Source organism: Stylophora pistillata, chromosome 6 (assembly GCF_964205215.1).
Source record: "Stylophora pistillata chromosome 6, jaStyPist1.2, whole genome shotgun sequence".
Classification (NCBI taxonomy): domain Eukaryota; kingdom Metazoa; phylum Cnidaria; class Anthozoa; order Scleractinia; family Pocilloporidae; genus Stylophora; species Stylophora pistillata.
In genome coordinates this window covers 6,920,388-6,932,858 of record NC_142524.1, presented here as the reverse complement: position 1 = coordinate 6,932,858, position 12,471 = coordinate 6,920,388, and the positions used below count along the sequence as shown (strand labels likewise).

General features: G+C 38.4%; 2 protein-coding genes across 3 annotated transcripts; both read left to right on the top strand.

Annotated features, from left to right (window-relative positions):
- Window positions 1-196: 196 nt before the first annotated feature.
- Window positions 197-1,723, top strand: LOC148728002 (uncharacterized; the record flags this gene model as incomplete). The annotated part of the gene is made up of 1 exon (XM_088724902.1): window positions 197-1,723. A coding segment is annotated over one exon (792 nt), but the record flags the coding sequence as incomplete, so codon positions are not given.
- Window positions 1,724-2,686: 963 nt separating this feature from the next.
- LOC148728001 (uncharacterized) lies at window positions 2,687-7,090 on the top strand. Of its 2 annotated transcripts, XM_088724441.1 has the most exons (3): window positions 2,687-2,856; window positions 3,229-3,390; window positions 4,852-7,090. In XM_088724441.1, the coding sequence occupies exon 3, from the start codon at window positions 4,880-4,882 to the stop codon at window positions 5,837-5,839; it is 960 nt and encodes a 319-aa protein (XP_088580567.1). In that variant the 5' UTR covers window positions 2,687-2,856; window positions 3,229-3,390; window positions 4,852-4,879; the 3' UTR covers window positions 5,840-7,090. The 2 variants fall into 2 exon arrangements, with proteins under 2 accessions (XP_088580567.1, XP_088580566.1); XM_088724440.1 differs by having other exon boundaries at window positions 2,687-3,390.
- Window positions 7,091-12,471: the final 5,381 nt, after the last annotated feature.

Here is a 12,471-nt window from a genome sequence, read left to right as displayed (position 1 = left end):
ATAGAGGGATAATTTAATCGGCTTTTGAACAACCGGGGCCTGATGTCTATGTTACCTGACTATGTTCAATTTCTTGTCTTGAAGTTTGTGAGAAAAGGCAAGTAGAGTGAAAATGAGGCAGAGCAAAAGGAGGAATGGACTCAGATGTGCCAACACTGAAAACTGCTTTCACTCAAAAACAAATCAGACGACACATTTTGGAACTCCCAGAGATGAAAGGCCTTACAAATGTACACAATGTGAGAAGAGTTTCAAAAATCAAAGAGGGTTAAAGCAACACCACAGGGTTCATAGTGATGAGAAACCTTATCAATGTACACAGTGTGAAAAGAGCTTCAAGGATCAACGCGTGTTAGATCAACACGCTAGGGTTCATAGTGGTGACAAACCCTACAAATGTATGCAGTGCGAGAAAACATTTAATCATTCATCAAGTTTGCGAAGACATCTCAGAGTTCACAGTGGTGAGAAACCTTACAAATGTACTCATTGTGACAAAAAATTTAATCAAGCAGGAAATTTGAAAATACACCTCAGAGTTCACAGTGGTGAGAAACCTTACAAGTGTACTCATTGTGACAAAACATTTAATCAATCAACAAATTTGAAAATACACCTCAGAGTTCACAGTGGTGAGAAACCTTACAAATGTACTCATTGTGACAAAACATTTAATCGAGCAGGAAATTTGCAAAGACACCTCAGAGTTCACAGTGGTGAGAAACCTTACAAATGTACTCATTGCGATAAATGCTTTACTGGAAAGGGGAACCTGACAGTGCATAACAGATCATACCATGGGAATTGGCCTCACAAGTGCAGCTATTGCAGCAAAGGGTTTGAGGATCGGAGGAGCTTAAAGAAACACAAGTGTAGACAACTATCTTTAGATAGAGAGAAATTCACTTGTTGGATGTGTGGTGAATTTTGTCACAATTGTTGCGGCATACTTCGCCACATGTATGAACACGGTATGAAAAAAGGGTAAACTAATGTTTAGTCTATTATTTTGGGGGACACAGGTTAATTAAGCATGTGGTCTCTTCTGGTAAGTCCAACACTTGGATAATGTGTTTGGAAGAATGTGGTGGTTTCCTTTTGCACAGAGACAGAGAGAATTTAGAACTGATATAAATGATTTCATATGGCCACACTGACATGCTACATTTCTATGAGTGTCAAAAATTATTTCACAAAAGAGCAAATATAAGGTGGCTTAAGTACCAGTTTCCTTGCACAAGGAGCAGGCCACATGTGAGAGAAACACAGAAAGGAAGCACGATATTTAAAAGACAGAAATTCCAAACAATATGGTTGAAATGTTCAAATTCATGTGAGAAAACTTAAGTTTAATCTTTAATCTTTATTGCTTTTGGAATACCGAACCCACGACTAATGGGGTTGATTTACTTAAATGCATGACCATTTCCTTGTTACAGTTACAATTTTATAATCATTTTCTTGTTGCAGTTGCAATTTTAATTCTTGTTGCCTTTGGAACAATCAACCCAGGACTAATGGGTTTGATTTTCTTGAGTAACCATTGTCTTGTTACAGATACAATACTTGTCAGGGGTAGTTACTTTGTTTTGTTATTGATTAATTTTTGTATGTTAGTGAAGAATACCTTCTGTAGGGAGGCAATTGAAAATGTTTGGGGTTTGGTTTGGGTGCATGAAAACAAATAAATAATTTAGTTGAATAAAGTTATTACATGGTTTGAGTATTTTGCAGTTTGTTAGCGTTAGCAAAATAGACAATCATATAATCATGATTTGTAAGTTAATTTATTAGAATAACAAAGGAGGCTCTGTAACTGTCGTTTAAGTTTTAGTGAGACATTATTGCGACCTCGTGCATTGTGGGCTCATGCGCTGTCGCTAATATTAGAGTTGATGCGAGTTTTGTGCGATAGAGTTATCTGCGATAGAGTTATCTGCAATCTTTTGCGACTTCTTGTTAATGAGGCGTAAAGAGGACAATTGGTAAGTGTATTTTTCTCTCACCTTTTTTCGTTTAGTATTTGAACGATTTATTGTTAGGGTTTATGCGTTCGACCTTTGTGTTGTTATGTAATAATTATTGTTTTTTAGTGTAGCTCCATGTAATGTCGCTTAGACTAGGTTTTCTTTGTGTTTTAGTTTGACGTGTTTGATATCAGATTAAATCGTATTGGAATCAGTTATATGGGTCTGGTGTCAGATTTAGTACCTCGATGTCCTCTATGTGAGAAACGCCTACAATTACAGGCTCGTTATGACCATTATGGGTTATAGCAGTAAAGGAGTTTGAGTTGAAAAAATCATTAAGAGGAGGCGGCGTGGCCGAGTGGTTAGGGTGCTGGACTTGTAATCCGGTGTCCCGGGTTCAAGTTCTCCACCCTGCCACTTACTGGATTTGTTCTCGGTTGCCCCTGGTTCAACTCCTTGGCTGTGGTCTGTAAATAGCCCACTGGTCTTTCTCCTGCCAGTGGGGATTTTTAAGCTCTTAGTTAGTCTACATTGTGGCTGAAAAGCCCCTAAGGGGGAGCTTCAATTAATGTATATTATTATTATTATTATTATTATTATTATTATTATTATTATTATTATTATTATTATTATTATTATTATTATTATAAGGGATGGGAAATAGTGAAGGGGAAATTACAGATACTCAGGTATTGCTAAAAGATGATGTACTTGATTGGAGGGTTGGACAGGTGAAAGTACTCCTGAGAAGCCATCATCAGAGTCAGGTGAAGAGCTGTCACAAGGGGAATTGTTCTAAGCCTGGTTTATGCAACCTGTTTGGTCAGTTTCTATGTGATGTTATTGGCTATAGGACTCAACTGCCTTAAGTTGGTCATGATTGCGGGTTAGTTACATTAGGTGGTTCTGTATGGTTCATTCATGGACTAAATGTGAACAGTCATTTCTATGAATTATGTCATTAGTTGTCAAGCAGAGCTGAGTCCTGAATCTAATAACTCTATAGTTTCCTGATCGATTGGGTTTGTGAGAGTTATTGTCATTTGGATGCTTCAGTGTCACTTGGGGTACTTCTTAAATGAAACGAACCAATTGTTTGGAAATCTTGCCCCGTTTCCACAATTCTTTGTTCATTGCTAGCAAGAACAAAGGATCACAAAATCCTGTACTTCCCTAACAGTTATAATGATCACTGAATCATTAATTAAAAAATGAGACAACACGAAAGAAAAACTATGTGTGATTTCTCCCCTGGCAGGTTGATTTCAAAGATGCGGACACTTTGTGCCATCATACAAAGCATAATATTCTCCTCTCCCGCGCTGATTATTTGATCCGTCATATTTCATGGCCAGGGTGCATATTTTCAATTCTCTTCGCTGTAAACTTGTCTTTTATTTATTTCTCGTGGAGCTACAAGGTAGGAACTCTCACTCACTCTACCTAAGCGTAACATTAGTAGTCCTGGCGCGGTTAGTTGAACCAATTCGAATGGATAATCAATCAAGCACAGTTGGATTCAATTCATTGATTGAATTGGATTTTCATTCGCTCACAGTTCGATGAATGAAAAGCTGCAAACTGTTTTCGAGCGTGAGAGTTTGTTACATACTAGATCAAAGCTTGAATTTGTCAAGTTTTACACGTTCAAAGGACTAGGATCAATTATTTCAAGCCAAATGACAACTTGTATCTTCGGTTGTACAACCAACACTACATAGTGACATCTACAGGAATGTGTTCATCTTCAAAGAACAACTGAATGGAAGATGATCGATAAGAATCATTTCTATTGAAATTTTTTTTTGAGTGTTTAGGTTATTGATGAAGTAATCTGTGTTGATGTTGTAGTTCCTGGAATAATATTTCATATTATCCCCCACACAGCCTCTTTTGGGTCTTGATTGACCCCATCTTCAGGTTAATATCTATAGAGGGTCCCCTATACTTTTTACGTGAAGCGTGACTGAGCGATGATTTTTCCTCGTCAATTGTGATTTTATGTTTTTTATTCGTTAATTGTGAGTAAAGATGATAATATCTTTTCATGTTCACATGAACAAATTTTTCTTTTTAAACGTGACCTATCAATAAAAAGCTAAGTTAAATGTGATTCGAGGACCATTTTTGTTTTGTGCGATTAATTTCTAGCTACTTTATTGTTTTGAAAATGTATGCATTAATGTGGAATGGCTCTGGTAGGTGTTGATCAGGGTTTTGACTGTATGTGGACTTCATATAAATTGATAAAAGTTATAAAACAGACCACGAGTGGTTCTTGAACAAATAAGATATGATGTCCTCTCTGGTAAAGACTACTCACTAGAAAGAGTAAAGTATTGAATCAACGCAATTGTCTTGAATTTTGCTTTAATAGGAAAGACTTTTGGATAGTATTTGTGATGCATGAGAAAGCGAAGTATTTTTACGTTACTCAGTTTTACAAAGGAGTATAGCAGACCCTCTCTATAGATACTCTGGGATGGTTGTAGCAAAAAAGAAGAAACTTGAAAACAAAGACTAAGAAACGAAAGCCCCTTTATTTTCTTTGTATAAAAGGATCTTGTTATCGTTTCATGGAAAAAATATCCAAATCCAATTTTAATCTTTCAACTTGTGACAATACATGCAATATAATTAAAAAACGTTTTTTTAATTATATTGCAATGGAAGACCCACAAACAAACACCCTTTATTTTCAAAATAACATGCCAACTTTGAAATCAGAGTTGAGTGGGAAAAAATGAGGGAAATAAAGGAAATACATTTGAGTCCGATAGAGTCCAAGGTTTAAATGACAATGATGTCAGGCTTGATTAAATCAGCAATTAAAATGTCTTTATCTATATTACCTAACTATGTTCAATTTCTCTCTTTGAAGTTTGTGAGGAAAGGCAAGTAGAGTAAAAATGAGGCATAGCAAAAGAAGGAGTGTACTCAAATGTGCCAATACTGACATCTGCTTTCACTCAAAAAGAAATCAGACAACACATTTTGGCACTCTCAGAGATGAAAGGCCTTACAAATGTACACAGTGTGAGAAGAGCTTCAAAAATCAAAGAGCATTAAACCAACACCACAGGGTTCATAGCGATGAGAAACCTTATCAATGTACACAGTGTGAAAAGAGCTTCAAGTATCAACAGGGGTTACATCAACACACCATGGTTCATAGTGGTGACAAACCCTACAAATGTATGCAGTGTGAGAAAACATTTAATCATCCATCAAATTTCCAAAGACACCTCAGAGTTCACAGTGGTGAGAAACCTTACAAATGTACTCATTGTGACAAAACATTTAATCAAGCAGGAAATTTGCAAACACACCTCAGAGTTCACAGTGGTGAGAAACCTTACAAATGTACTCATTGTGACAAAACATTTAATCAAGCAGGAACTTTGAAAAGACACCTCAGAGTTCACAGTGGTGAGAAACCTTACAAATGTACTCATTGTGACAAAACATTTAATCGAGCAGAACATTTGAAAAGACACCTCAGAGTTCACAGTGGTGAGAAACCTTACAAATGTACCCATTGTCACAAAACATTTAATGGAGCAGGAAATTTGAAAATACACCTCAGAGTTCACAGTGGTGAGAAACCTTACAAGTGTTCTCATTGTGACAAATGCTTTACTGAAAAGTCAAACCTGACAGTGCATAACAGATCATACCATGGGAATTGGCCTCACAAGTGCAGCTATTGCAGCAAAGGGTTTGAGGATCAGAGGAGCTTAAAGAGACACAAGTGTAGACAACTATCTTTAGATAGAGAGAAATTCACGTGTTGGATGTGTGGTGAATTTTGTCACAATTGTTGTGGCATACTTCACCATATGTATGAGCATGGGATGAAAAAAGAGTAAACTGATATTTTTTAATCTTTCTGGAGCAAAAGTGTTTTTGAGGGTTGATATCTCTTCCGGTTGAGTCCAGCCCTTGGATAACCTTGATAATGTGTGCTGAAAAATCTGGTGCTTTGCTCTTAGTTTTGGAACTGAGAAGGAAATAATCATGTTGCATTTGAGTTTGTTGTTATTTTATTACAATAACTGTTCTTAGATCAAAGCATTTTTAGAAGTAATACTATAATTTAGCATATATATGATGTTCATGTTTTCTTCAACTGCTTAGTTTAGTCACTGTTGAATAGTTAACCATAAGCAATATTTCTAAGGTGTGGAATTTTACCATGTACTGAGTGACTGCATGTTTTGCCTAAATTCCTTTCTCTTTTTAATGATGATTGTAAATTTACTCACTGTTTGCATTCTACTCTTTTAGGTCTTGCTGAATTTCTAAATTCAAAACTTGCTTGTATCTGTTTAAACTACCAACTCTATTATCACCTCAAACTAATATTATTTGTCTTTCTTTTTTGGTATAAACAAATCAGATCATGTTTCTGTAGGATCAGTCAATATGTTGGTCAAGAGTCGGTGGATACTCCACCAGTAGGTCGGTCAACACTCAATCAACACTTGGTCAATAGTCAGCTGATACTTAGGTTTACACTCCATTAATATTCAGTTGATACTTGGTCGGTACTCAGTTCAGACTGAGTTGATAGTCGGTCAATGTAACCGTGGAGATTATCAACATCAAAATTGATTTGCGAAAGATGAAGTCGAGTTTAACCTGAAGTCCTGTAATTGCCTACAGAATAACCAGACCAGGGCTACTGCGTTTTGATTTAGTGGTACTTAAAAAAGAATGGTGTTGTTACAGTTGCCATTAAGGTAAAGTATCCATACTATGGTGGTTATTTGTGTTTTTTCATTGTTGAATTAGTTTAGTTAAGTGAGGAATAACTTCTGCAGGAAGGGATTTGAAAATGTTCAGTTTCTTGTTTTAAGATAAATCGCATAGGACTTAAAGCTCTGTGTAAGTGAATAATATCGTAAAGCTGTGTATGGGAGTTTATAGACTATGAGCAGTCCCCCTTTTCAGCTAAATCTGTTATGTGAATAAAAGAAAAATCAATGAAAAAAAAGTGATGTTGGTGCACTGAGGGGAATTCTTGGAGTGATGGCAATGTACCCTGGTAACTCCACAAGGGAGGTGCTTGAGGGCTCTGTAACTCTGTAAATAATAAAGCAAATAAACTTCAACCTCTATATAGTGTTGTTTGTGTTACTTTCGTTTTGTTCTTTGATAGCAATTTTAGGCCATTTGGTTGAGTTTTAGCTGAGCTCGACTAATCACTGTAATGCCTGCCCTAAGAAGAATTAGAATGGGATGAGAACTCTGCTAATGCTCAATGAAATGGCTTGAAAATCATTACCAAAGAACAAAAATAACGCAAACAACAGTATCTGAAAGCTAAAGTTTATTTGCTTAAAGTCACAACAACCCAGTTTGGGGTAACTGCGTCTTTATAAGACCATACGCGATGCTTCACAGAACAGGAGGGGTAAATAGAGGTGAGAGAAAAAAAATTCACAGTATAACATTGATTCCTCACTGATCGTGAAGGGAATACTTACTAAAATTGCACCAGTTTGCTTATAATTGCTGGGTGTGGCATGGAATTTCCACTGCGGTATTTATTTGTCATATACAAGTCCATCACTCACTTGTTATTTACGGAGTTACAGAGATGTGTCGAAAACGAAGACCTAACACCTAAGACCCACTGGTCTAAAACGAAGACCCACTGGTCTAAAACAAAGACCCACTGGTCTAAAACGAAGACCCACGGGTCTAAAACGAAGACCCACTGGTCTAGAACGAAGACCCACTTGTCTAAAAGAAAGACCCACTGGTCTAAAACGAAGACCCACTGGTCTAAAACGAAGACCCATTGTTTTAAAAACCATTTTTTTTTTCAAGGAAAGGCTATACACTAAGCTAAAATGCTGTCATTTCTGTGGGGCATAACTCAAATTGTTATCTCAGCATGCGACTGACTTGAGAATTACGTTATCTCAGTTGGTACAACACATGTCAAATTGTGTAATGTAATTAAATTCTAAGAATATAGCAATATACGTTTTAGTGACGATTTTGGTATATTTTGTCGTCACAAATATTCTGTTTTTCAAATGCATATTGAGCAAATTACGATGAGGCAACTTCATTACTTTGCTACACTGTCTGTATCACATAAAGGCATAAAGGTGAACTGTGCGTGAATGGCTAATTTATTCACCACAGGCTACAAGGATGATCTCACACCACTAGTGGCCAAAATAGCAAAACTGCCGCTAGTGGCTAAAATGGCAAAAGTGCAACTAGTGGCTAAAATGGCAAAATGGTCACCTGTGCCCAAAATGGCAAAATTGCCACCAGTGGCTAAAATGGCAAAACTGCCAGTAGTGGCCAAAATGGCAAAAACTGCCGCTAATGGCTAAAATGGCAAAACTGCCACCAGTGGTCAAAAGGCAAAACTGCCACTAGTGGCTTAAATAGAAAAACTGCCACTAGTGGCCAAAATGGCAAAAGTACAATTAGTGGCTAAAATGGCAAAACCGTCAGCTGTGGCAAAAACGGCAAATTTGCCACTAGTGGCTAAAATGGCAAAACACTCACTTGTGGCCGAAATTGCAAAACTACCACTAGTGGCCAAAATGGTAAAACTGTCACTAATAACCAAATGGTAAAATTGCCACTAGTAACTAAAATGGAAAAATTGCCACTTTTGGCTAAAAGGGCGAAACTGCCACTAGTGGCTAAAATGGTAAAACTGCCAGTAGTGGCAAAATTGGGAAAACTACCACTAGTGTCTAACATGGATGCCAAAACTGCCACTAGTGGCTAAAATGGTAAAACTGCCAGTAGTGGCAAAATTGGGAAAACTACCACTAGTGTCTAACATGGATCGCAAAACTGCCACAAGTGGCTAAAATGGTAAAACTGCCAGTAGTGGCAAAATTGGGAAAACTACCACTAGTGTCTAACATGGATGGCAAAACTGCCACTAGTGGCTAAAATGGTAAAACTGCCAGTAGTGGCAAAATTGGGAAAAGCTACCACTAGTGTCTAACATGGATGGCAAAACTGCCACTAGTGGCTAAAATGGTAAAACTGCCAGTAGTTGCAAAATTGGGAAAACTACCACTAGTGTCTAACATGGATGGCAAAACTGCCACTAGTGGCGAAATTGGAAAAACTGCCAGCAGTGCTGGAGTTGGCAAAACTGCTGTGACTAGTAGTGAAAATAGAAAAAGTGCAACTAGTGGCTAAAACGGCAAAACAACCACGCATGCCCAAAATGGTAAAACTGCCTCTAGTGGCCAAAATTTCAAAACCACCAGTGGTGGTTAAAATGGCTCAACATCCACTAGTGGCCAAAATAATAAAACTGCCACAAGTGGCTAAAATGGTAAAACTGCCAGTAGTGGCAAAATTGGGAAAACTACCACTAGTGTCTAACATGGATGGCAAAACTGCCACAAGTGGCTAAAATGGCCAATCTGCCACAAGTGGCTAAAGTGGCAAAACTACCACAAGTGGCTAAAATGGCAATTTGATTTTTGAAATCAAACCTCTAAATTATTCTCTTAACATGACAATATGATTACGATGAGAGACACGTTTGGGTCAGAAAAATTTCATTTAAGTATAGAATAGTAAAATCCCCAAATTAGTATGTTAAAAAAAGGGCCCAAACGGGATGAAAAGAAAACACTAGTAATGAAAATTAGAGACGATGAAGAAAGGAAAAAATAAAAAGAAAGTGATAACTTGACTACACTGTATTAAAGAGCGAGGTGGCCATAGCGTCCGCGACACTGGTGCGTGTGGCCACAGGCAAAGACAGGTAAAGTTTAAAAGCGTCTGAGCGCCAGTCCCCGTGCAGCTTGATGAAGTGGTCAGGAACCCCTGACTGATACGCGTGTGTGACGCCGCCTCGGCGGAAACTATGCGGAGAGAGATTCGTGGCATCTAAGCCGGCGGCCGTGATGGTTTCTTTGAGAAAGCTTGAGAAAAGGGAGAATGTGACGGGCTGAAGCATGTGCCCCCGAGGCATGCAGAAAAACGGCGAGTTGGCCTCAGCTGGCACCAATTGGAAATAAATAAAACTGCCACAAGTAGCTAAAATGGCAAAACTTTCAGTAGTGGCCAAAATGACAAAAACTGCTGCTAATGCCTAAAATGGGAAAACTGCCACCAGTAGTCAAAATGGTAAAACTGCCACCGGTGGTCAAAATGGCAAAACTGCCATTAGTGGCTGTAATGGAAAAAATGCCACTAGTGGCCAAAATGGCAAAAACTGCCACTAGTGGCGGAAATGGCAAAACTTCCACCCACTGACCAGAATGGCAAAACTGGAAGCAGTGGCCAAATTGGCAAAACTGCCACTCATGGCTTAAATGACAAAACTGCCACAAGTGGCCAAAGTGGCAAAACTGCCACTAGGGGCCAAAATGGAAAAACTGCCACCAGTGGACAAATGGAAAAACTGTCACAAGTGGCCAAAAGGACAAAGCTACCACTGGTGGCCACAATGTCAAAATTCCCACCATGTGCCAAAATGGCGTAACTGCCAGTAGTGACTAAAGTAGCAAAAATCCAGGTAGTGGCCACCTTGGAAAAACTGCCACTAGTGACTACCATGGCAAAACTACAAGTAGTGGCCAAAATGGCAAAACTGCCACAGTATGGACAAAATAGAAAAACTGTCACAAGTGACCAAAATGAGAAAGCTGCCTCTAGTGACTAAAATGGGAAAACTGCAAGTTGTGGCCAAAATGGCAAAACTGTCACTAGTAGCTAAAACGAGAAAACTGCCACAAGTGGCCAAAATGGCAAAACTGTCACTAGTAGCTAAAACGAGAAAACTGCCACAAGTGCCCAAAATGGTAAAACTGGCACTAGTGGCTAAAATGGGAAAACTGCCACTAGTGGCCAAAATGGCAAAACTGCCACTAGTGGCTAAAATGGCAAAAGTGTCACTTGAGGCTAAAATGGGAAAGCTGCTACAAGTGGCCAAAATTGCAAAACTGCCATTAGTGGCTTAAACGGGAAAACAGCCACTTGTGGCCAAAATGGTAAAACTGCCAATAGGGGCCAAAGTGGCAAAATTGCCAGTGGTGGCAAAATGGCAAAACTGCCTCTTGTTGGAAATTTGGGAAAACTGCTACTAATGGATAAGATGGCCAAAGTTGCAAAAGTGCATTTTTGCGCTGGTTTAGCTGGCTATTGCATTTAAAAGAGGAATCAGTTGATGTGTACTTTATTCATTCTCATTTCTGGACCCCTCTCAGGTCAATGGCCCTTCGTTAGGTGCGTAATATTGAGTGATTTCTGATGCCCTTCTGTGTAGGTGCTCTTCAACCCGCCGACTGGATGTTCCTTTCCATAGTGGATCTGTACAACCTGGCAATAAGTGTGTGAGTATTCATCAACGTTCACAGTTGTGTGTTATGCTGAATTGTAACTTTCGGCTCCTTGGGAAAATGTGAAGATGCAAAAGTTTAAACAAATGGCGATATCACGAGCTCATTATGTGGCGATGTGAGCTGTTTGCGCTTCTCTCTGCCTTTTCACGATACAGATATTCTTGGCTAAGTGTCCGTGGTGTGCAATACGCTCTGAATTTTGTTGAGCTATGCTGTCAAATTCTGTGTAGAATTGTGCGCCGTCTTTTCAGCCGAGGTAAGACGGAACTCAATTTGTATAGGTAATCACATGATTTCGAGTGCAATTTAGAATAGATAAGCACTAATAAATTTTTTCAAAGACTAACAAAATTACATGAGCCCGTAGGGCGAGTGCAAATTGTGGTCTTTGAAAACATTTACAAGTGCTTATTTATTCCAAATTGCACGAGAAAATCATTTGATTATCTATTAATAATATACATAAAAAATATGAGGTAGCTTCTCATAACTAAGCAGAAGTAGAGCGCGCGCACCACGTGCAAAAATAATTTATTCAAACCGTGCAAGTGACATTGAGCTTGACATTGACCTTGACCTTGATATTTACCAATCATTCTCACCAATCAGAATGTCCGGTTTGTTTCTTTCTTTGCACTGAATTAACTCTCTTCTGCACTGAATTAACTCTCTTCTGCATTAAATTAACTGAAAACTGCATTCATCTTCACCAATCAGAACTGAGAAATTTTTTCATGTATATTATTATGACTGAAACACTCGCGTTTTCCCGCCCACACCAGGTATGCAATTCGTGGGGGAGAGGGAAGGGTAGATAATATGTTGCTTGTCAGTTTGCATCGCTGCCATTTCTATAGTTTTAGTTTTACGATACTCTGAATTGAAATAACGAGTATGGTTCTAACAAAATGAAGCCCAAATACCTTGGAATGTAATACACGGTTGATAGATTAATTTTGTAGTACTTGAACAATCAATACTTGTTGGGCAGATGTATAGGAACCGTTTTATTTTATGCAAACCGAAGACCAAAACTATGCAACGGTTCTATTGCTAAGACTCGGATGACATTCCTTCTGTGAATTGAATTGTTTGTAGATTTATTCTGTCAGTGAAATGAGGGGCGAGAGCATCGGTACCATCTCAGAATCTGC

Coding starts and splice junctions, on each gene's coding strand:
- LOC148728001 (XM_088724441.1), top strand. CDS start 4,880: ATGAGGCATAGCAAAAGAAGGAGTGTACTCAAATGTGCCAATACTGAC.